The 25290-nt window shown below is 34.4% G+C and overlaps 1 protein-coding gene across 3 annotated transcripts in view; it reads right to left on the bottom strand.

Moving 5' to 3' along the window:
- GRM7 (glutamate metabotropic receptor 7) overlaps positions 1-25290 on the bottom strand; it is a 1064146-nt gene that overhangs the window by 417715 nt on the left and 621141 nt on the right. For all 3 annotated transcript variants that reach the window (XR_008913421.1, XM_007500141.3, XM_056804572.1), the window contains exon 5: positions 10598-10738. Coding sequence is in view for 2 of the 3 variants with exons in the window: in XM_007500141.3 (XP_007500203.1) it covers positions 10598-10738 (141 nt within the window). In the remaining variant the exon portion in view is untranslated. The remainder of the gene's footprint in view (positions 1-10597; positions 10739-25290) is intronic.

Genomic DNA, 25290 nt, shown 5'->3' with positions numbered 1-25290 from the left:
GAGATTAATGATTGGACTTTTTCTAAGAAAAGGCAAGGAAGACATTAGTAACTATAAATATAGATGTCAACTTTTTCATATCTTTAAAAAGAAAAGTTCCCTTCCACTTTAGCCACTTCATTGCCCTACTTTTTCACATCTAAAAACATCATTAGAAGAAAGTCTCAACATGTATGAAAAGGACTTTTGATGAGATTTCAGAGACATGACCAACAAGACAGAGGATCACACCTTGGTTCTCTCAAACCTGGCCAATGAAAGAAGTATGAGCAAGAGATGGAGCAATTTCAGCAGTGCCCAGTCTAGTGCATCAAGAAGTCAATGAGGTAAAATCACCATGAACTAACAAAAGAGATGGTTGGATCATCATCTCTAATTCCTAATGTTAGTGCTGTCTCCCAATTCCACAACATCTGCCATGCTGTGGCAGACAGATTGGACAGGCCATCACCCAGGGTTGCAACAGAATTCAAGGGTACTCTCTCCCTCCTTCCAGGGCTACAGAAAAGCAAACAAACAAAAAAGCAATAATCCTTTTGTATTCTTCTGCACTCAGACCATATCTTAAGTAACATGTTCAGTTCAGAACACAAAATTTTATGAATATAGACTGAAAAATTCTCAGTGCCAAGCAAGAAGGATTATGAAAGGATTCACTCTATCTCTGGTTTGGTTGTGAATTCTCTTCCCTTCTCCATTGATCTGGCAGGTAAACTATTTCCTGTTCCATACCATACTGTTTATGGTATCAATATTTATATCTAAATCATGTACCATTTTGAACTTATTTTGGTATAGGATATAAGATACCAGTTCATACCTAGTTTGTACAATGCTGTTTTCTAATTTTCCCAGCAGTTTTTTGTGAATAGTAAGTTCTTATCCTAAAAGCTGAGGCCTTCAGTTATAACAAATTATAAGTTGCTGAGGTCATTTATCCCTATATATTGTATTTCTAACAGATTCCATTGATCTTCTGTTCTATTTCCTAGTCAGTACTGGACTGTCTCAATGATTACTGCTTTGTACTACAGTTTGAGATCCTGCTAGGCTATCTTCTTTCATAATTTTTGCCCATTAATTCACGGGATATTATTGATCTTTAGTTCTTCTATATGGATTTTATTATTTTATTATTTATTTAATTTATTATTTTTTCAAATTCTATAAGTTAATTCTTTGTTATTTGATTGTTATGTCAATGAATGAATAAATTTTTGTAGAATCATTTTTATTAGCTCAGCCTGCTGATGAACAGTTAATATTTTTCTTTAGATCTGACTTTATTTTGGGAAAAGTGTTTGGTAATTGTATTCATATGATTTGTTTTGGCAAGTAGATTCCCAGGTATTTTATATTATCCAGAGTTATTTTAAAAGGAATTTTTCTTTCTATCTCTTACTTCTGAACTTTGTTAGTAATATGCCGAAATGGGAGTCAAGATGCTGCCTTAGTAGCAGTGAAAGTCGAAACTTCTCTGATAGTCCTTCCAAACCAATCTTTAAAAAGCACCTCCCAAATGACAGGAGTCAAAAACCAACAGCAAGACAGATCTTGGGGGCTCTTCCACTGAATATAATTTGAAAGGTAGGCAGAGAGAGAGTTGATTTTCAAGGAATAAAGGGGAACTGGAACAAAACTACATATAGAATAATGCTGACTGACAACTCCCCCCCACCTACTGTACCAGGTTCTGGGACTGTGACTTAAAGTCCTAATCCCTGGTACCAGCCCAAAGTGAGGTCCCAAAGTCCATAGTTCTAGGTTCTTTCTAGCTGGCCCTGTAGTAAAGACCTAGCCCCAGGGCAAAATAGCTCACAAGGCTGAACTTTACAAGTCAGTGGCAGAGGAGACAGAAACAGTAAGCATCTTTCAGAATTCCTCTTCCACAGGTGAAAAAAAGGCTAGGAAAATGTGCAAACAGCATAAGAAACCCTTAATACTCAAAAATGTCTATGGGGATAGAGCAAATCACATAATCAACAGGGGATGGTAAGATCCAAGGAACCACTTGAAAAACTTGTTTTTAAAAAAAGAGAATTGGTTTCATGCTCTGGAAGAACTCAAAAAATAATTTAAAAAATCAAATAAAACAGGTTGAAGAAAAATGGGAAGAAAAGTAGGGAAAAGATATGAAAGTAATACAAAAAGAAAACAGCAACTTAAGAAGCAAAATTGGTCAACTGGAAATGGAGGTGCAAAAATTCAATGAAGAAAAGGGCACCATGAAAAGTAAAATGGACCAAATGGAAAAGGAGGGCCAAAAGATTATAGAAGAAATTTAGTCTTTCAAAATAAGCAGAGAAGGAATCCTACCAAATTCTTTTTTATGACACAAATATGGTGCTGATACCTAAGTCAACAAGACCAAAAACAGAAAGAAAATTACAGACCAATTTCATTAATGAATATTGATGCAAAAACCTTAAATAAAATACTAGCAAAGAGACTACAGCAATGCATCACAAAGATAATTCACAATAACCAGGTAGAATTTATATCGGGAATGCAGGGCTAGTTTAATATTAGGAAAAGCATCAGCATAATTGATCATATCAATAATGAAACTAGTAGAAATCACATGATTTTAATAGATGCAGAAAAAATCTTTGACAAAATACAACACCCATTCCTATTTTAAAACACCAGGGCCATTCTTTAAAATAATAAGTAGCATTTACCAATAGCAAGTATCATCTGTAGTGGAGTTATTAGAAACCTACCCAATAAGATCAAAGTGAAGCAAAGATGCCCATTAGAATTAGATGCCCACTATTATTTAATATTGTACTAGAAATGCTAGCTATAGCAATTAGAGAAGAAAAATAATTGAAGGAATTAAAATGGGCAATGAGGAAACTAAAACTATCAATCTTTGCAGATAATATGATAGTATACTTAGAGAATCCTAGAAAATCAGCTAAAAATCTAGTGGAAATAATAACTTTAGCAAAGTTGCATGATACAATGTAAACCCAAATAAATTATTAGCATTTTTATATATTTCAAACAAAACTCATCGAGTTATAAAGAGAAACTTCTTTTAAAATCATTGTAGACGAATCCATTTGTCACAACAAACACAGGAATTATATGAACAGTATTAGAAAATATTTTTCACAAAAATAAAAGTATATCTAAATAATAGGAAAACATTAATTGTTTATGGGAAGGCTGAGCTAATGTAATAAAGATAACAAACCTACCTGAATTAATTTGCTTATTCTGTGCCACACCTATCAAATTACCAAAAACCTATTTTACAGAAGTAGAAAAATTATAGCAAAGTTGATATGAAAGAAGAAAAGGTCAAGAATATCAAGAACTTATGAAAAATATATGTGAAGGATGGTGGCCTAGGAATACCAGATCTTAAAAATTGTTATATAAAGTAAAAATCATGAAAACAATCTGGAATTGACTTAGAAATAGAAGTGTGGATCAATGGAAAGAGTAGGGATAAATAATCTCAGCAAGATAGTGTTTGATAAAACCAAAGATCCCAGCTCTTAGAAAAAGAACTCACTATTTGAAAAAAAAAAGTTTCTGGAAAATTGGAAAACAGTATAGCAAAACTTAGGTTTAGATAAATATCTCACATCCTATACCAAGATAAGGTCAAAATGGGCATGTGATTTAAACATAACGAGTGTTATAAGAAAATTATGGGAACATATAATAGTACACTTATCAGATTTATGAAGAAAGGAAGAATTGATGAACAAAGAAGAGATAGAGAACATTACAAGTTGTACGATGAATAATTTTGAATATATTAAATTTAAAACATTTTGTACAAACAGAACCAAGATTAGATGAATCTACTGAGTCCTTTTCAGTCCTAATATATTTTGTTATATCCAATGTTTATATGAAATATGGTGTGATCTTAAGTAAATCATTTATATCTCTCTCTCTATTTCAGTTTCCTCATCCACAAAATAAAGGGATAAGACTAATATCAATGTATTTCAAGGATAAGATTCTTGTTTTTCTCTGTTAATTTTATCTTTAAAGCTAAGCCTCTCAATATATCTTTCTGCAATTCATTTCTTCATTCATCCCACTTACTGAGACTATGATATTCATCTCAGAATCAAGGTCCTCACTACAAAATACAATTGTTTATTCTCATCCAATCCCCAAATCTTTCCCATTCATTCATCAATATCTTGCTTTCTCCAAAATTTCTTATACAAGGAAACCTCCAAAAGAAAGATCTCATTCAATTTCCACACTCAAAACATGAAACCTTCTTTAACCTCAGAGCCTTTGCAGTTCATAAAAATCATTATATTGGCAGTTAGATTTAGTCAAGCTTATAGGTCAAAAGCTGATGCTTTTAAGGTCTGGAAGAAAAGTATCTATTTGCCTGCACACAGACAGAATGGAGGCAAAAAATAGTTCCAGGAAATATGTTTCCTTTTAGCTTAGTGGCAGTAGTGAAAGGTAAAATACAATTCATTTGGAAATGTATTTATTTTAGTTATTGTGCTTAAGGGTGTCTTTGGGTACATGAAATGAAAGGAGTGTGTTGGGAGTAGAAATCATAGCTTTCCATTTTTTCAAAGTGACATTTTGAAAATTCAACTTATTTATTTTTAATTAATGATTGCCATAGAAAGTGAAATGGGATGGGGTGGGACAGAACGTTCATATATTGGACTTGTGATTTCACTGTCGTTCAAAGCTAGTCAGCACCTGCCAGGTAATTTACAATGTTAGAGTATCGTGGGAGGTTAAATGATTTACTCATGATCACACAGGCTCTAGGTGTATGTGTCCTAGATTTAAGTCATGTCTTCTGATTGAATCTGGTCATCTATTCATTTAGTCACAAAATAGCAACTGTGAAAAACAAGAGGTCTAATATTAATTCATGCCAAAAATAATGTAGCGCAACCAAGATGAAGATCTTGTTAGAATAACTTTTCCTTACCATCTCTACTTCAGATTTAATGTTCTTGATATTGTCTACATTACATGACAAATATTAATTAAGCATGTATAACATACATGTGACTGAGCTAAGTACTCCACATTGGAATTAAATAAGAAAAAAATAAATAATTACTTGAATATTTCCAATATATGTGGACTATAGTATCATGCAGAAAAAAAAAAGGTTATTGATTTCAGTTTTTTGGTTATTTGGATGCTTCATGTTATCTATCAAAGGAAAAAATGACATTTTCCATTTTTTCCACAGGAAAAATGGGTTATTATTATAAATGTCAATATCCAGGAAGTCATCATCATCATTATCATTCCTCTACTAAAGACTCATTCATAGTCCTCTTGGTGACAAGGAGATAACCCTTGGTTCTTTATACTCTAATTTTGGGAGACACACACTCCTTAGATGGAGAAATGAGGGATGAAGGCAGTGAGGAAAGGATTGATAAAAATGGCTTCCCTCACTACTCCTTCCCAGGGTTCCCTGAATTACTTGAGGGAGACAAAATGGAGATCTCCCCTTAGTGAAGGCTTGCCCCTTGGAAGCCAAGCTGACCCTCAGAAGTCTTCTCTATAAGAAGAGGTTTGTAGGATCTCAATCCAGATATGTGCTGCTTTGGGGCTCTCACAAACCTCCCTTCCCCACCATGTCTTCTTGACAACTGGCAACAAATGGATTCTGCCAATGGGCTTCCTCTCTAGATGTAAATAAATGAGATTGAATTTGCTATTTGACTACTTATTTGATTTCATTGTTGTTTGGGGCAAAGGGTAAAGATTAGAGGGGTTGTAAATTGCCCTAAATCTCTTTCTAAATAAACCTAATTACTTAAGTACAAGGTTTTCTCCTAGGCAGAGGAGAGGTAGAAAAAAGGGGAGAGAACTGCTCATCAATTTGAGTCCAGTATCTCAATAGTTCATGGAATGAAAGTCTTCAGAGAAATTAAGTTTTCATGGCAGGAACCAGTGATGTTTTAAACAGGAACCCGAGATGTTAAGATTTCTGTCAGTGTCAGAAATCTCCACAAGTGTCTTGAAAATGGCCCAGAGAAAAAGCTCCTCCTTCCACTCTCTTCTGTGTCTCCACCCTCAAGACCCTGCTCCCCAGGAGAATTTCCCAGAAGTCCTTGTTCAGTTTCCAAATGTCATTCCTACATTCCAATTTCCCCCAACATTTGTTTTGGTTTCTTTCCTACTCCCCATCACAATATCCCAGTTTTGATTTTTGTGACTCATTTGCTAAAAGCTCACGCTGCTTATGTACCGTCTTTTCCTATCCTATGTTCTATCCCACCAAAATAATAAATTCCTATTTTACTATCTTACTCTATCTAGGATTCTATCTGCCTATGCTAAGAAAGATATATAGGAAAGTTTGGGGTAGGAAGGGATAATACAAATTTCATTACAACGTTGCAATAGGTGAGCAATTTTGTAACAGCAAACAGGTTTTTCTCAAATGCAAAAAGTAAATTCAATGTAACAATTCAATATTTTTTCTTATTAATCATTTTTTAACTTATACTAAGCTATATAATTTTGTATTCTAAATGTTAACCTATTTTTATTTACAAAATAATGTTGTTATCCTTATTTTATTCAGTTATCCATCTTATTTTTGTTAGTATCCCTATCCAAAATATAATATACTATAGTCTTATCCTTATGATGTCCCTAAGCTGTCTAGCTAAAAAAACATAGCTTTTTCCTAGTCTCTATCTGCTTTTTCCCTATGCTATTATTTTAATGTGGTGAGTTGCTACTCTAATCTACAGATTAGAATTTTGTTAGTAAGTTTTATCTACTTTTATGCATCTATGATACAAGTATGTACATAATTACATATGACACATTTTTACAAGGCTTTTTCCAATCTTGCATGGAGATTTTAACCCTATAAGGAAATATATCCTTGTTAGGTTTAAAAAAACTCTATAAACTTAGGAAGTATAGACACTTATACAATATATAGATATATACATATATACATTTTGCACGGATGCAATCTTCAGACACTCTTTTATTTACATGAAGTCCGTGTCTAGAAATCAGTTTTTATGTTGTGTCATGTCTGTTCCATACATATACTTACCCTTTTTGTTGTAAGGTGTGTCCTTTGTCTAACTACTTGCCTGTAGGTTCTCTTCATGCTTGAAGTTATGTAGTGTTGTTTGCATTTTTATACTGTGAGGTTAATTTGTTTTTTTGTGCTTTGGCCACTCTAGTCTTACATATATGGTCTCCCTTTTTGTCTTTCTCCTTACACCATCCTTTTTTGCCAGCTTTAAAGTTCTAATTGTCCATTTTTTGTTGTGAGTTGATTCATTTCTTCTTTGCTTCTATCTTCTGTTCTTTTTCTTCATGTGTGGTCGTTGGATTTTTTTTCTGTTCTCTACATGTTGACTGATGGGATCATTCCTCTTGCTCTGGAACATAATATATGAGTGTGATGTGATGTTTATTGGTTTCAGTTTCTGGAATTTCAGCAGTCTCTTGTGTTTTCTTCATTAATTCTCTAGGTTTTGATTTGATTCTAAGTTTTGAGTAGTTTGTGAATGGTCTGATTGTTCTGGATCTATGTTTGGTTTTTGCAATTTTATGTGGGAAGAGTGGAACCATGAATCTTTGTTTGCAACTTTTACAGCCAACAGAAACAAACAGGACTTCCCGTGGACTCAATCATTTTGCATTTGTTGCTGATTTTCTGTTGAAGTTTTTTATATATTCTATGTCTCCAGGTTTTATATTGTGCAGGAAATAGTCTCGTGGAACTCTTTGCTGTTATATGTCCATTTCATGCAATTCTTTGAGACTCTGTTGAATATATTTATGGAGCTGGCAATCTCCTAACATTGATACATATTCAAGTTTTTGTGTTCTTCCATTCCAGATTGTGTGACCATATAACATCTTGAATGGAGACAGGTGTAAGTCTCCACTCTGCTTGGTTCTGAGATGAAACATTCCTGTTGTAAAGCTCTATAGTTCTCATTTCCTACTGTGATCATTACTGGTGGGTCCCCATTTTCTGTATCTTGATTGGCTTGAACCATTGTTGCTTGTAACTCAATTTTCACTATGTCCCATTCTTGGTTTGAATTGGCTTGTGTTTGTTCTGGCTCTAGAATATCAGGTTGTAATGTCTTTTGAGTTCGAAGTGGATTCACTTCTTCATTTGTGCTGGTTGGTATTTCAATGCTGTTATTTTGACTGTTCCCTTCACTGAGTTGCAAAATGTTGTTTGATTCAGATTTCTGCATATATGTATTGTTAGTAATTTTAAGATCTTGTATGGGATTTGTTTGAGACCATGTAAAGGTAAAAATTCTTCTGTTTCCCTGACAATGCTTTTCATAGGCTGTACAAAGTTAGATCCAGGGAAAGCTTGCATTTGAGGAATGCATACTTCTGTGATGGGAATGCATGATTGATTTAAGCTTCCCTTCCCCGTAGGTGCTTCTGTTATAGATGATGTAGTTTGCAGATTATAGAGAGTCAGGGACAATGAAGGTAACATTTTGTTCTGGTTTGAATGTATAGGAAACAAAGTTTTGGTATTGCTTGACTTTGTGCCTATTTCCCCAGTTTGCTCTTTGTTTCCTTTCTTTTCTCTGCTTCTTCTTGTTTGTATATGATTTTGAATTAATTCCTTGGTTTGATTGACAGCTAAGCAAGTGGGGTTACTTTCATTTGGAGACTTCCCTGAAGGATCACAAGCTTGGCATTGTGGCATTGTTTGAATAGAATTGTTCTCTGGAGATGGCTTGGGGTAAAACTCTTTGATTTTTGGATTGAGGTTTAATTGTACTTATATGTCAAAGGTATACTCTTCCTCTTTAATATTCTCATCTACCACTTATCCAGGAGGTCTGCTTGTTTCTTTGCTTAACTCTATATGTCTTTCCTTTCCAATGGTCACTTTTAAAGACTGATTTTCAGCTTTTTTTTCTGTCAGTTGCTGTTTGTATGAGAAATTGCTCAGAACACTCATTTAAGTTTGTTTTTTGAAATAATGTATTTTGCAATTTCCCTATCATTGTTAAACAAAACTGTTGCTATATTTGATGTCTGTTGCATGAACATTTTTGCATTTTTCTTGTTTTCGAATCTTTAGTTTCTATCCCATATACATTATCTGTGATTTCTGTTACATCCTTTAGCATCTGTTGTTCTTCCTCTATTTGCTCTTCAGTTTTTAGCTTTTGCTTTACCACCTCTATAGTCTGTTTCCAAGCTCAAAAATTTTATATGTTGTTTCCCATGTTTAGACTCAGCCTTGCACCCTTTAAATTTTGTTTTATGTGCTAAGACTGGATCCTGGCTTCATAATTCTGCATTATGTCCTGAAACCACGCTCGAATAATGCAGCTTTGCTCCCTGGGCTACAGCGTCTTGCATGCTCTTTATATCTAGACTTTGTCGATATATTTTACAATTGTGGTCACAGCATCTGCTTGACTTGTTTGAATTGCTAATGTTTCTTGTGTTGTAGTTATTATAGCTCCTGTTTCTGTTGTTGTTTGAGTTCAAGTTTAATTGAGCCTTGTAGTGGCAAAATCTGACAATATGTCAGAATTTTCCACATAAAAAACATCTTTTGTTAGTGTTGTTGTTACAGTATGAGTTTCTTGGTTGCCTAGGCTATTGATTTTGGTATCTAGGTCTAAAGGCTTGGAGAGTAGCTAATGATTTCACTTCCTCAATTTCCCTATTTTTCATGTTTTCCTTTGCATCTTTTAATTGATGCTTTAAATCTTTGATGATCTGGTCTTTTTCTTTTGGAGTCAATAATTTCTTGGGATCCTTCATGAAAATAAGATGCAGTTTTACGAAGGTCCTCAATGTTAAGGTTTTCCCAACCTGGACACTAATTTGAAATATGTCCTCATAGGTAGGGAACTGCCTTTAATGAATTGCCTCCTGATGTGCTGGAGGTTATTTTCTGACCAGTGGAGCATACAATCTGAAAGTCCTATAAAACTCGGAAGTGATTAGTGCCTAGATAGGTATATGTTATTAATTATTATTAATTGTATTATTTTTCATCAATATCTCCAATACACTTGACATTCATCATTTCATTTGATCCATACAGTAACCCCACAATTTATTATTGAGGAAACAGATGCTAACCAAGGCGAAATGGCTTGTCCATGGATGAGGGGGTAAGACAAATTGACACCTTCTTTACTCTAAGTCCTGTATTCTATTCACTGCAGGATCTCAATATTTTTGTTTTATTAATCATGTAAATTATGCTTTATATATTGGTCAAAGGTATAGATGTAGAACTTGAAAAAGATTGCAGTCAGTGGGAAAATTATTTCAGAGTCCTATCTTTAATGATGTTTTATCAAAGAAAGCATTCAAAGAAAGGGGACCTCTTCATTGAATTTCTCAGAATAAGGGGTGACTATCAATTGCAAAGAGACAAACACCCTGAAAAGATTTTTGCCCCTATAACTAGTCCTCTTGTTTCAGCAAGACTTGTGTCCCTCCTCCATTTTCTGTAAAATCTAGTAAAATTCAATTTAATCATTCAATTTGTCTCCAACCAAGCTTCCTTCTGTCAGTTAGGCAGACATTTCAAGGCAGACGGCATAGAGTAGCAGGGGAAGAAGGACAAAGAGAATATGATTACCTGTACATTTTCGATCTGTGTCTTCTTTTTTGGACCCACTAATTGTCAACTTGCAGTTGAAATTTTCCTCCCAGTACTCTGCAAACCACACATTTCTTCTGTTGTTCTCTAGTGTACGTGATGTAAAGTATGTATCAAAACCTAAATGGAAGAAAGTGGAAAATTCTTGAGTAGAGACATCATGGAACATCCAGAGCTAGAAATACCATTCACAGCTAGTATTTGTTTTGTTTTGTTTTGTTTTTTGTGAATAACAACGTAATTTCTTGATGTGCATCAAAAACCAAAGAAAGATATTATTTGTGTCACATGATTGGCAAGATGGCAAAGTAGATGTATGCAGCATAATTTTTTCAACTGAACCACTCAAAAATTTGAACAAAAATTTGTGGCAATTCTATGGTAATTAAAGTCATTACAGAAAAATATGTAAAAGGTAAAATCCTTCTGAAATAATGACATTTTTGCAGTTCCTACAGTAATATTTACTGGCCAACATGCCATGCCATTCCCCAGAATATTCCAGTACATAAAACCTGATGGACCTGTGCTTCATGGTCCACTCAAAAGGGACTAAACCTTCCCCCAAACTCCTTCCAACATCCCATAAGAGGTAGAAAACACTGATCCTCTTGAACCATACCATGGAAAGGAATTGTAGCAGTGTAGATGAGAGGAAGTCATTAGATCATAGCTAGAAAAAAGGGAAATAACTTTTTTGTCCATGGGAAAAGGAATGAGATCCAAATGTAATTGATCCTCTCCCAATAAAATTTATACAGGACCGATAAATAGCCCAATGTGAAAAGGCTCTACATGCTCAAAGTCAAGGATCTAAGCAGCAGGAAACATATAGGCAGGAAACCAGGCAAACTACTGAAATACAAGAAAAAGATGGACAGAGAATAGAGTTGAAGGTTAGATTCCAATCATGAGACATGTAAAAAGAAGAAAGGAAGAATTTTGTAAAGGTCATAAGATAATAAGAATTATACTTCAATGGAAAGCAAATTTTTGAAAATCTCACTGAAAAAAAAGGACATGAAAATAAAATCTTTAAATAATAATAATAATTGAATTTTAAATAGCAAAGTAAGATTTGCAAAGGGCTTTATAAATATTATCTACTTATATTTTCACAAGCAAGATTAAGTAAGTTGCTGCGAGTTTGAGTCCAGATTTGAACTCAGGTTTTCCTGATTCCATGGAACCACTGGACCACCCAGCTTCCTCTACTATCTACAGATCTTAAAGTCACAACAACAATAGAATGCCAAGGAGGCAACATGATATGATACAATCAACATTGAATCTGGGAGGAGATAGACAAGTGGTCAGACATTCGGGGTGGGGGGGGAACTGACACTAAGAGACATTGGGGAGCTACAAATGGTCTCTCCTTTCTGCAGGAATATGGACAGAGGAGAGGCAGTACTTTCTCTAGTTCTCTGGTAACCCTGGGAAGATGTGGGGTAAGAGGGTCTAAGAGGGACCAAGGAAGGGGCTAGGGAGAGAAGAAGTAGAAAATTAATTTTTGGCTTAGGGAAATGAAAAAGTGGCATTTTAAGTATGTTATCCCTGCAGGTTAGGTGAGGTGAGAAAGGAAAGAGTCTCATAATGGGTTTTTTATGATGAAGGAGTGGAACCTTAGGAGGAAAATCCTAGGTAAGAATTGTTATTGTTCTGATGTAATTACCACAGGAGACAGTATTTAGCCATTCATTCAAAGATAACTAGTATCAGAATTTGTAGAGGAGGAACAAAACACAGGAATGACACACTGGCATTAAGAGTTATAGGTGGAGGGGCAGCTAGGTGGTTCTTTGGATTGAGAAATAGAGCTATTCCGGGTTCAAACATGGCTTCAGACATTCCCTAGCTGTGTGACCCTAGGCAAGTCACTTAACCTCCATTTCCTTGACCTTACCAATTTTATGCCTTGGAACCAATACACAGTATTGAGTCTAAGATGGAAGAAAAGAAATAGCATTAATGCCATTAAAAAAGGTATGAATGGTCATATTAATATGATGTAGAGGATACTTGGAAACTTATGGTTTAGGATGTGGAGTAACTGCCACCACACTTGACTGAATCCTTCATAATTGGTATTTCTTGGAGTAACAAAAGAGCCCCAAGGGAAAAAAAAGAAAGTACGAAAAAGAAAAGAAAGCATCAGCAAAAACAATTTAGGATAAAGTAGGAAAACAGGACTACATAAGGGAACCTAGGGGAATATACTAGTATCAAATTAGTACAAACAAAACTAATCTTAGGGAAAAAATGCTGAGTAAAGATGGAAGGAGACAAACAGTTCTTAAAAGAAAAATTGCATTAAAAATCATAGGAAAGTCTATGCCAAATCATTTATATTAAGGGAAATACAAATAGAAATAATTCTGAGATTTCATTTAACACCCATCAAATTGGTAAAGATGTCAAAACATAGGAATGTTCCTCAACTAAGTTAGGTGCACAGTGAATAGACTGCCAAGCCTGGAGTCAAGAAGACTCATCTTCCAAAGTTCAAATCTGGCCTGAGACACTTGGGAAAAAATCACTGAGAAAAATCATTTAACCTTTTTTGCCTCAGTTTCCTCATCTGTAAAGTGTGCAAAGGAGGGAATGGCAAATCACTTACACACTGAAAACTATTTAACAACAGCATGTCTAATCTGAGACTTGGACCTCTATAGGAAGGCCTTCCTCAGTCGATGGCCAACATCTGGTGAAAATAAAATACTGATCTTTGGGGCTAAGTATTTATAGGCCAACCCAATTTATTAATAACCAACTAGTGGTGTGTGTACTCAATACCTTTTTTCTTCTGGCTGTCCCTATACAAGAGACTGTACTTTATAGTCACATTTCAACCACCCTTCCTATCCTCTGCATGCCATTGGTGCCTTCCCTCCTTCTGATGTCTATTTTGCCAGAACAAAACTTTCACCATTGCTTCTCCCTAATATGAGTTGTTTTTCTCTATTAGAATGTAAGCTACTTAAAGACAGAGACTCTCTTTTTAAATCTTTGCATCTCCATCCTTGAGCACAGGGCCTGGCATTAAATGAATGAATGAATGAATGAATTTACTAAATAAATGAATGAATGAAAAAATATTAAGCACTGAAGAAGTATTTAATTATTTAATATTTTTTCATTCATTCATTCATTCATATTTAAGGGGCTATAGAAAGGCTATATAATACACAGTTGATGGGCTTGTGTTCAAGCATAGTTCAGCATAATTCAAGCATTCCAGGAAATAATCTACAATTATGCTCTAAAAAAATATTACTAAATGTCATACCTTTGACTCAAACATTCTACTGCTAGGCATATTTATCATAAAGATCAAAGAGAAAAGAAAGGTCATATATTTGTCAAAATATCCATAGTAGTATGTTGTAGTAACAAAGGACTGGAAACAAAGTGAAATGTCCAATAATTAAGAAATAAGAATGATACAGATTCTAATGTCATTTATGAAACAATGGGAATTAAGCATTCCGATATCATGGGAAAGCCTATGAACTAATGCAATGTGAAGTAGAACTAGGGAAATATATATTTAATGTCTACAACAATGTAAATGGTATGAATAAAATATCAAAACTGAAAACTTTATAAGTACAATGAATAGATTAAGAGTTAACAAAGTGAACATCTCTTCCTTCACTGCAGAGGTGGGAGTCAGTTGGCGTGGGCTACTTCACATATTATTGAACAATTGCTAATGTTGGTTGGCTTTGCTAAATATATATTTTTTCCTCTCAAATATTTATTAAAATGGATGCCTCACTGTGTAAGGGAATTGGATAAGTATATACAGAATAGAAAATAATATAACAAAACATATATAATGAATTAAGATTTAATTAAAAGAGAAAGGGGATAAAAAAAAACAGAAGAAATGCAGTGAGGAAAGGCCAACTCATTCTAACCTTAAATTTGACCAAAGTAAGTAAGCCAAGAAAAAGAAAGAGAATGGTACAGTTATTTTTTAGAATCCTACACAATTGGCTATTGTATTGAAAGGAACATATGAAATGCTATGCAATGTACTGGAACAAATTCAATGTGAAATAGGTGAATAAAAAACGTTGACATGCTATCAGAGAAGACAAGAAAAAAATGTAATCTGAAGAAAGGTACTAATTTTAGGAGCACCAAAGAAAATTAAATAACATCTATATTAAACCAATATGTACAAAGTTGCCTAAGCATCAAGATTTATGAAGACTCAAATATAGTTAACTGAATTGTTACATGAATAATTAATTGATTTTTAAATATTTCCATGGTTACATGATTCATGTTATCTCCATCCTCCCTTCCCTCCCTCTTCCCAGAGCTAACAAGCAACTCCACTGGGTTACACATGTGTTATCACTCATTACCCATTTCCATATTATTCATTTTTGCAATAATAATCTTTTAAAACCAAAACCTGAAATCATACACCCATATAAACAAATGATAAGTCATAAATTTTTCTTCTGCATTTCTACTCCCACAGTTCTTTCTCTTATCTCTTTATGGATAGCATTCTTTCTCATAAGTCATTTGGGATTCTTCTGGATCAACGCATTGCTATTAGTAGCAAAGTCAATCACAGTTGATCATCCCACAATGTTTCAGTTACTGTGTACAATTTTCTCTTGGTTCTGCTCATTTCACCCCACATCAGTTCATGGAGGTTTTTCAAGATCTCACAGAAATCAAGAAGTTATAGCACAATAGTATTACATCACCACAGCCATTATCCAGTTGAAGGCCATCCCCTCATTTTCCAATTTTTTGCCACCACAAAGAATGTAGCTATAAATAAAAAATATTAATAATTTCAAAAAAGGTAGAAAGATCAAATCCTTTGTATGCTATAACATGATAGTGATAATCATCATCAGTTTAGGAAAAAAAAACAAACAACATGTAGATCCAAATGGAAATTTAAATATAATGTATTAAATAAAGAGAAAGTCCAATAACAAATTCATGAAACTATATGAAACCTCCTCTGAATCTTTTTAATAAAAGGAGATATTTTGATTGGTTTTGCTGAATTTTAATCTTTTCTATCTCTTTTTTTTAAAAGTCCCTTTTAATAAAGGATGACTTTATTACAAAATTGTAAGGGGAGGGATATAGGAGGAATCAGGAAATGCAAAAAAAAAGCAAGAAAAAATCAATAAAATTGTAACTCCATGGAAGTAAAAGAAAGTTCCCATATTTGCCAAAAATACTCCTAGCAACATTTTTATATTAGTAAAAAGAACTTGAAATGAAGTAAATGATCATCGCTTTAGGTATGCCTGAATAAAGTATGGTATATGCATAAAACTGAATGTTACTACATGATAAGAAATGAATAATATGAGGAAATTCTGAGAAACATGGAAGCTGAATTGAACTGATGAAGAATGAAGAAAAACAGAATTAAGAAAACAATTTACAGGGGGTAGCTGAGTCGTTGAGTGGATTGAGAGCCAGGCCTAGAGATGGGAGGTCCTAGGTTCAAATCTGGCCTCAGACACTTTTCAGCTGTGTGACCCTGGACAAGTCACTTAACCCCCATTGCCTAGCCCTTACCATTCTTCTGCCTTGGAATCAATACATAGACAGAAGGTAAAGGTTAAAAATAAAAGCAAACAATTTACAAAACTACAGTCATATAAATGAACAGAATACTAATACAAAGTCAAAAACTCTGAAATTCTAAAAATGAATCTTGGCCCTCGATACCAGATGAAGATATTCACTAATGTGTTTTTTCTCATATTCAGTATCAGGTGCATATGCTGGCAGTGTCAGTTATTTTTTCTTAACTCTTTTTCTTAGTTAAAAGGGAAGAATTCTAGAAACAAAGATGTTGGGAGTGTTAGTGATGGTATGGATAATGGTGACATCAAAACAGAAATGAAAGAAGTCAATACAACTTTTTTTTTTGATCAGCTAAAAAAAAAAAGACGATATCAAAAACTTCCTAAGACTTACCTCTGATTAAATTATTAGCTCATACTGTCCCATGCTAAGTAATTCTTAAAGTCTAGAATTGTGACTTTCATGAGAAACTTATGGACTTAACTTTGGCTGGCATCCAATTGTGATCATGACATACATTATTGCTCTAGTGTTATAGCTGCAATAAATAGTAAACACTCATAACCTCTAATATATGAAATAAAATTTATGAATGTGGTCTTTTACATTCCTTTTCCTATAGCAATCAATTTATGTTTCATGCCATATGCTGATTTATGGGCCCAGAGAAGGCATGAGCAAGGGTAATGTTTATTCTTGTTTATTAAACTTACAAAGTTCGTTCAGTGGCTGCAGGTAGATTGTGGCAAGAACAAGGTTAATTTCACCACTTGAGATAAAAAAAAATAATTGTTTTAACTGCAGGGTGACTGGAATCTTATACCATGGCACTACAGTTTTAGAGGTGTTAGCAGAACTTACACTTCTGTGGAAAAATCCAGCTTAACAGCTAGAGAACAGGAAGATAAACAGAGCTTGGATCTGTGATTTCACTGATACAAAGAACTTACAGGTGAGGAAAGCCCCTCTATCAATGCATATTGGCAGCTTTTCTGAAACTTATATTCTTAGAGATTTGCGGAAGCACTGCTTGGATCACATAGTCAATATATGTTGGAAGCAGGACTTGAACTTACATCTTCTGGCTCCAAAGTCACAAAGAGATTTCTTCCTATATCCCTCCGCACCCCATCATATCAAAAAGGTTCTATCCTTTACAAGAAAAATTACAGAAAAAAAGGGAAAAAGTCAGCAACACCAATTAAAACATCTGTATCTCTTCAGAGATCCAAAAGATATTTTACATACATTTTATGATTTATTCTGTGTCCTGATCATTATTGAGTACCTCATAATTGCATTATTGTTTGGATTCATATGTTGTTTGTGGTCACTAAACTGATTATGATGATGATGTTATAGCCTATGAATATAACTTTAATTTTTCTGCCTCTTTTTAATTTATTTTTTCAGTGTTATTGTTCAATTATGAAGAATAATTAGTTAAAATGGGAAACTACCTGATGGCACATATTGTACCCCAATAGCACACCTCTTTGAATTAGCCCACTTCTACCACATCCCAGTCAATGAGAAACTTGTCTAGAAAGAAATCCCCAGTATGCGAGGGACTCTCCCTACTGTCTCTTAAACCACTTTTTCTGCCAACCATAAATGATTTCTTTCCTCATAGAGATTAATGGCTTCCCTCACTTCCTTGAAGTCTCGGTTGACATCCTACCTTCTGGAAGAAGTCTTCCTCATTAACATTAACCTGAATAATATCTCTCTGAGATTGTCTCCATTTTATTGTCTCTATTTTATCTAGTCTGTGAGCTCCTTGAAACAAAGATTTTTTGTTCTCTCATTTTTCTATCCTTAATATTTAGAACCATGATTGGCACATAGAAATTATTTAATAAAGCTCTTGACTTGGCTTTACTGAGCATTCATATTTGATCATAGGCATAATTATAGAATATTAGAGATGGGAGAATCCTTATAGACTATCTAGACCATTCCCAAATTGGCAATGTCTTGGCTATTTGGCTACAGAGAGGACCTAGGGCCTTGTTGCCTTGAATTTAGAACTGTCTCTGGTATCAGACATGGAGAATTCCTAGGCCCAGGAAAACATAATTATGATTATGAAATCTCCTTGGAATTTCTGGTTCCAATCCTTATTTATTATCCATATAGCTATACTTAAAGACCATAAATTCTCACATATAAACCCCACTATCACTCCCATCCTATCTGGTTCTTCTGAGCTAAGGAGGGGTTTCTCTTACTTATTTGTCTACAGTATCATCTAAATTTGACCTGTTCTTATTCCATGCCAAAGCAAAGGAAAGGGATAATATAGAGACAATCTGAATTCTTCCCTGGTAACCGTTATACATTAAAAGAAAAATAGCAAGACCTCCAATGAGAGAAGTACATCCTTTATGGAGAATTTCTGGATGAATATGGGCAAATCTATTATTTTTTTAAATAACAAGGAGACAATGCATCCATTTTTGGGTAGACAGATAAAGTAGTTCTCAGTGGAAAAAATATATAACTGAAAATATCTATTAACAAAAAAGAAATAGGATTAAGGAACTGAATATGAAATTAGGAAATGAGACAATCTACAATTAGTAAAATATTACAGAAATTATGAAAAAGGAAAACATTTTTAGGTTTTCAAAATTGATAAATCTTTAACAACTCCCAGAAAAATGAAATATAAAATTTAAGAAGAAATAAAATAATCAAAAACTATTATACATAATTATATGCTAGCTAAATCTAGCATCTAAAAAGAGAATAATTAAACAAAAGGTATACAAATAAACAAAATAAGAAAAGAAAATCTTAAATATCTCTCCAAGGAAGTAAAAATGAATAATCAGTTAAAATGGAGAGAGGAGGAGAAAGGAAAAGGACAATGGTTCAGATGGATGGTGGGGTCCTAGGAAATTATACTATTATCTCCAAGGACATAAGGAATGCTCTGTTTTTTTTGGGGGGTGGGGATTGTTTGTTTGTTTTTTGTCCCCAAGAGAATTAGTTAACTGCTCTGAGAATAAAACTGCCTACGGTATCAGATAAGGAGAATTCTTTGGCTCAGAAATATATAGTTAATTCCATGTTATCTTTCTGCATTTACTAATACCAATCCTTGTTAACCATCTAGCCATATGGCACACTATCCACCAGCATGTATATGCCCAGTAATGCAATTTTGGAAAATGAAGACTAAGTTATTTTTCTCATATGATTATACACTGATTTTTCAAGGTGAGTAGTCCATGGAAAGACTGTTGTAATTGGACCTAATTGACCTAAGTTCATAGTAAGGCTTTGCTTCTTAGTAAGTGAATAACCTTCTATCTCTTTCTTCCTTAATCAGTCTGGGCTGCCATAGCCTAAGCTGTAAAATGAGGCAATAGGACTAGATGATGTCAGAGAGGTCTCTCCTACTTCTAAATCTGTAATCCTATTATCCTAGGATCAATTGACCTCTCCACAGTGTACTAATGGAATTTTTTCAAAGATTAGCTCAATTACTATGTTTTACAGGAAGCCTTTCTTGATTTCTCCTCTCCAATAGGTTCTAGTGACATCTCACTAGTCAGTTACACAGTCATGAAACATTTATCAAATGCCTACTATGTGCAAGCACTAGTAATATCAAAAAATATAAAAGACAGATACATAGAGAGTCTCTGTTCACAAGAAGTACATATGCTAACAAATGAGACAAAATGCAAACAACTGATTATAGACAAGAAACATATATGTGTGTGTGTGTATATATATATATATATATATAATTATATATAATGTCAAATAATATCAGATGAAAAACACTAGCAGTAACATGGGTGCTAGGGTTGGTGAGAATGGAAGTGGAAAGAAAAGGAAAATCCAAAGAGAAGATTTGGTGTGTCCTGAAGGAAAATAGAGACACCAAGAAGCAGAACTGAGGAGTGAGAGAATTCCAGGCCAAAAACGGGAGCCAGGAGAGATACAGTAGGGGAGATGGAGCATCATTTGTTATGAACAGCACATTATTCCACACTGACCAATTTCCTTGGATCAAAAACTATGTGGAAGGGAGTAAAGTATAAGAATCATGAAAAGGTAAGAAAGGGCAGGTTGTGGAAGTTTCTGAAAGACAAAGGATTTCATATTTAAAGCAGAAAAATCACTTTCTGTTTTATATCTTTCTCTAGATAAAGTTCCCTCTATACCTTCTACTCCTCTACTAGATGGAAAATTCTTTGTGAACAGAGATATTTTTCAATGTTTTGTCCTTGTATCTTCAGCGAAAAGCACAGTACTTAGTACATCTTAATACATAGATTGATGATAACACAGGCATTTCTTGCTTTAACTTTTGTTTCTAATTTTCCCTAAAATTACAATAAAAGTCTTTCTTCCTTAACCCAAAGGAGATAAATAAAGCAACTTTTCTTCAAAACACTCCTGAATTTCCAGTTAAAACTGGGCAGATGGCTTAGGATTTGTGATGAAAACTCCCAACTCTGACTTGAGAACAAAGAGAAACAAAGGATTTTTCTTTAACACAAAAATATCAAACCTGATTTTAACATTTCCTTAGAGCCCCTATATCTCTCTTTTCAGAATCATGGTGCCATTCTTAAAAACACACTGAATTCTTCAGTCAACAGTAGATCAATGCAAATCAATGGAGCACGAAGTTAGCCCAGCTTGGCTATTTGGGAGGTGACCTTTCCCGGCAGAAAGAAATAAAATCTGATGAAAGTGAGGTATGAGAACAGAAAGTCCAAATGTCAAGAGAGGGTCAGGATGAAGGGCAGTGGTCTTGGCTTGAGCAATGCAGAGCTGACAGATACTAATGGAACTTCCCATGGCATCAGGGAGTGATGAGTAGCTGTGATCACTTCTCTCTCAAAACAAGCCATGCATTACAGGATGAGAGCTCTCCTGCCAAGCTAAATGGCACAGGGCACCTCAGGTTTACACTAGGCTGTCTTGAGGAGCAAAGAGCCTTTTAGCCTACTGTCTACATTCAGTTCTGCAAGGTGGGGAGTACTCATTCAGAAATACAGTTAAACTTCATCATAAAGTCACTACTTGCCTTTCAGGACCCCTATAATTATTTTTTAAATAACTGATTCCTATTTACTTATAGGACAGCTAGATGGAGCAATGGATTGAGCACCACATCTGGAATAAGGAAGACCAGCATTTGAATCTGTCTCCAGAAACTTACTAATTGGTGTAACCCTGGACAAGTCACTTTACTCTATTTGCCTCAGTTTCTTCATATGTAAAATCATCTGGAGAAAGAAATGGTAAATGACTCCAATACCTTTGCTAAGAAAAACCCAAGTGGAATCATGAAGAGTTAAGAGACCATTGAAAATGACTAAACAACAGCAAGATTTCTAGTTATTTAGAATTGTAAATCTATACATAAATGAGTATGTTGATATACTTAAGTATAGGCATGCAGACCACTATACCCATTTTTGAGAAGCAGCACAGTCTGGTAGAGAATTAGCCTTCAAGTTAAGTTGGCCCTCAGAGAGGAAGTGTTTGGCTCAACATCATACAGTCCATTACTGATAGAAATAAGTTCCATTGAACTTGTCCTCCTAGATAACAATTTCCCAATCCCTGACAGCAGCTGTGGCAAGATTGACACATCGTCATCTTTCAACTCTCTTACCCTGAAAAATGCTTGCTATATTTTTCCTGGGATAAATGCTCCATGTAGTGTTAAGAAAAATGTGCTGAAGAAGATAGTCTTCTATTCCAGCCTTGTATCTAGGGGCAAGTTGCTAGAAGATCTGTGCCTTGGTTTCCTTATCTGTAGAATATGGTATGTATCCATCCTACCTTCTTCATATCAATACTTTGAAGCTCAAATGAAACAATCCCCATCAAATGTACAATATTATATTGTTTTTATTATTTGGAAAACAATTTCATATAATGGACACAGGATTAACCTGTAACAACTGAGATCAGGGAAACCTCAGTTCAGGACCTAGCTATGATATGTACTGGGTATATGAATAGGTTATTGGACCCCTTAGTAGCTCCACCAATTCTTTTTTTTTTTTTTTAAATTAAAACCCTTAGTTTCCGTGTTGGAGTCAATACTGTGTATTGGCTCCAAGGCAGAAGAGTGGTAAGAGCTAGGCAATGGGGGTCAAATAACTTGCCCAGGGTCACACAGCTGAAAAGTGTCTGAGGTCAGATTTGAACATAGGACCTCCCATCTCTAGGCCTGGCTCTCAATCCACTAAGCCACCCAGCTGCCCCCAGCCCCACCAATTCTTAAAGACTGTAAGTTGGAAATCAGTTTACATTTTGCATTTGCAGAGGAAATTTCCACACCAGAATGAGCAGAAGATTCTTCAAGTTTTAAATAGGAAAGAAACAAAGAAAACAACTAATATTAAATTTTCCTTACACTATCTCAAATTAAAAGATGCCCCTACTCCTAGCTAAAAGAGAATTCCTCTATTTATATGTTATGTCTTGTCCCCTTTTCTTCCCCAATACCTTGCTCCAGGAGTCACCTCGCTATCTCTTAGATGAATTAATTCCCTCCCTCCCTAACTCCCAGGTTATCTGTCTGTGTTCTGGTTTTCCCTTGATCATCCAACCCCTTACCTAATTACAGTCTCATTTCCTTCCTTTTTGACAAAAATTCTTGAGGTATTTCTATGTTAATGATCCCATAGCTTGACCATACACCACCTTCTGAAACCTTTGCAATCTGTCATCTGTTACCATAAATCTCCTAAAATTCACTGCTTCAAGGATTTACAATAACTGCTAAATCACCTAGCCCAGTCTTTTCTTAGTCTATCAACATCCTTCTCTCTATATACAAACTATAATATTGTTTTTTGTCCTATCCTTCTGAAGTCATTCCACTTTTAGTTCCTGCAACAATGATTCCCCTACCTCTTTAACCACTTATTTTGTCTCCTTACTTTGTTCCTATTATTTTTCTAGGTTCCCTTAATGCCAGTATTCTCCAGATTTTGCATTAAATATCTCTCTTAAGCTTCCTTTTAAAAATTATTCATATCCATCACACCTCCAACAATGATCTTTGTGATCGTGGATAAGCCACTAACCATCCTGGACCTTAGTTTTTCTATCTGTTCATAGAACTAGATAGTTTCAGATATCATTTGCAGGTCTATCCATGAATTATCAAGTCTGTAGAAATGATTCCCACTTCAATTCATACTCACTGAATCGATACTTGCATGTTTTTCATGTCTTATATCTTACATATCCTTAATGGTTCTGTAAGGAATTAAAAATAAGTGTTTGACTAAAATATATGAAAATTATAAATTTAAAATATTATAGCTCAAGTCAAAATGACTTTCAATATTTTTTTTTACAAAATAGGTAGAGGGAGTGAAAGTCGAGAAATACAAAAAGAGGGTAGAGAAGATATTTAGCCTATCACACTAAATACTGCTCTGGTGCTCAATTCAGCTCAGTATAACTTGTTAACCCTCAACCAGAATTAATATCTCTCCAGAAGTCAGGAAAGGAAAGACAGCTATTCACTCACTCAAGTTCCCTCCAAGAGGCAGTTTGAGCTGAAGATGATGACCTGTGAGATTGAGGACCACTCCTGAAGCTGACCTCTAGCCCTAGAAATTCAGGATTTTTATAGACAAAGAGAATAAAGAATTCCCTTTCACAGTTCAATAGAAGAAGGGATGTCATTTCCTTTTGACTTTAGACTCACAGGATCTGAGCTCAGATACTAGCTCTGTCACCTCCTGTGTGACACTGACACAGTTTACCTCACTGGGCCCCAGCTGCCCCATCTTTAAAATGAAAGGTTTCCACTAGATGATGATTTTTTTCTCCATGTTTCTCCTGGTCATGTTATTTTTGTCCATAGCAATACCATTCACTAAATCTCCTAAAATGCCATTGTCCTATCCATCCTACACTTAAGATATCTCTTGCATCTGCCTCTTCTTCACTATTCTTCTTGCTCTCTTCCCAATATAGGCCATCATTATAAGCCATTGAACTATTTCAATTATGTATTTCTTCTTCCATTTTTACATTGTTTCTCATTTCTCTACTCAAAAAAAGACTTTAGCTTGCCAGTTAAAGCTCTCTAGATAATGAACTACCCTATCATTCTAGTCAATTTACATTACTGCCTTCCATACATTCTACATTACAAATAAATTGAATAATTGACTATGCATATCCTATTTTCCTGGCTAAAGGTCATTATTTTTAATTGTTCTTGTACTTGAAATAGTCCCTCTCACCCTTTGTACCTATTTCTATCCTAATCTTTAAAGCTCAACTTAAATTTTACTTCTGTCACAAATCCTAATTTGTTTTTCAAACTGATAATGGCCATATCAAATTCATAATTCATTTGATACATATATTTTAATAATTCTCGTGGACTATTATTTTGTATTGTGGTTTTATATGTCATATATTCCTACTTTCACACAGTCTCAGAGAGAAATTTTCATCACCTCTAATGCTATGATAATGTAGAAGCTTAATAAATAACTGTTGACTTGAACTGCTTAACTAGTTGAGTCATATTGGGTAAATTATTTCACCTACCTCCCTATTCTACAAAATTAAGAGTTTATACTAAATCCTTTGTAAGAGAGACCAAAAGAGAAAAAGAGAGACACAGAGTCAGGCAGAGAAAAAGAAACACATAGAGATAGAGATAAACAAGGTTACCTAGAACAAAGTCAAACTAAGGGCAACACTGCTTCTCTTCTCCATGAACCAGAACAACTAACATTCTACAGTTGTATGAAATGAACCGAATTCATTTTCTCTCCCTAATTATGACATAGATGTCCATTAAATGAATGCAAAATTCATAGGCTCTTTAGGAAACCACCTTCCCGAAAAAATGAATGATCACATGAAAATCCTCTACTAACTGGTGTTGTCATCACAATGTCAAATATTTGGGGAAAATGTAGTTAATTATAAAGAAATTTGTAAATAAACAATGTTTGCTAACATTTAATGAGTCCAATTATAAATAGAATATGCTATAGAATTTCCCAAGCAAACTCTTCATCTTATTAATTATGGCATTTGCTATTCAATCTATGTCAGTATATTATAAT

The sequence above is a fragment of the Monodelphis domestica genome, chromosome 7, assembly GCF_027887165.1.
Source record: "Monodelphis domestica isolate mMonDom1 chromosome 7, mMonDom1.pri, whole genome shotgun sequence".
NCBI classification, from domain to species: domain Eukaryota; kingdom Metazoa; phylum Chordata; class Mammalia; order Didelphimorphia; family Didelphidae; genus Monodelphis; species Monodelphis domestica.
Note: the sequence above shows the minus strand (reverse complement) of the source record. Positions and strands in the feature narration are given on the sequence as shown.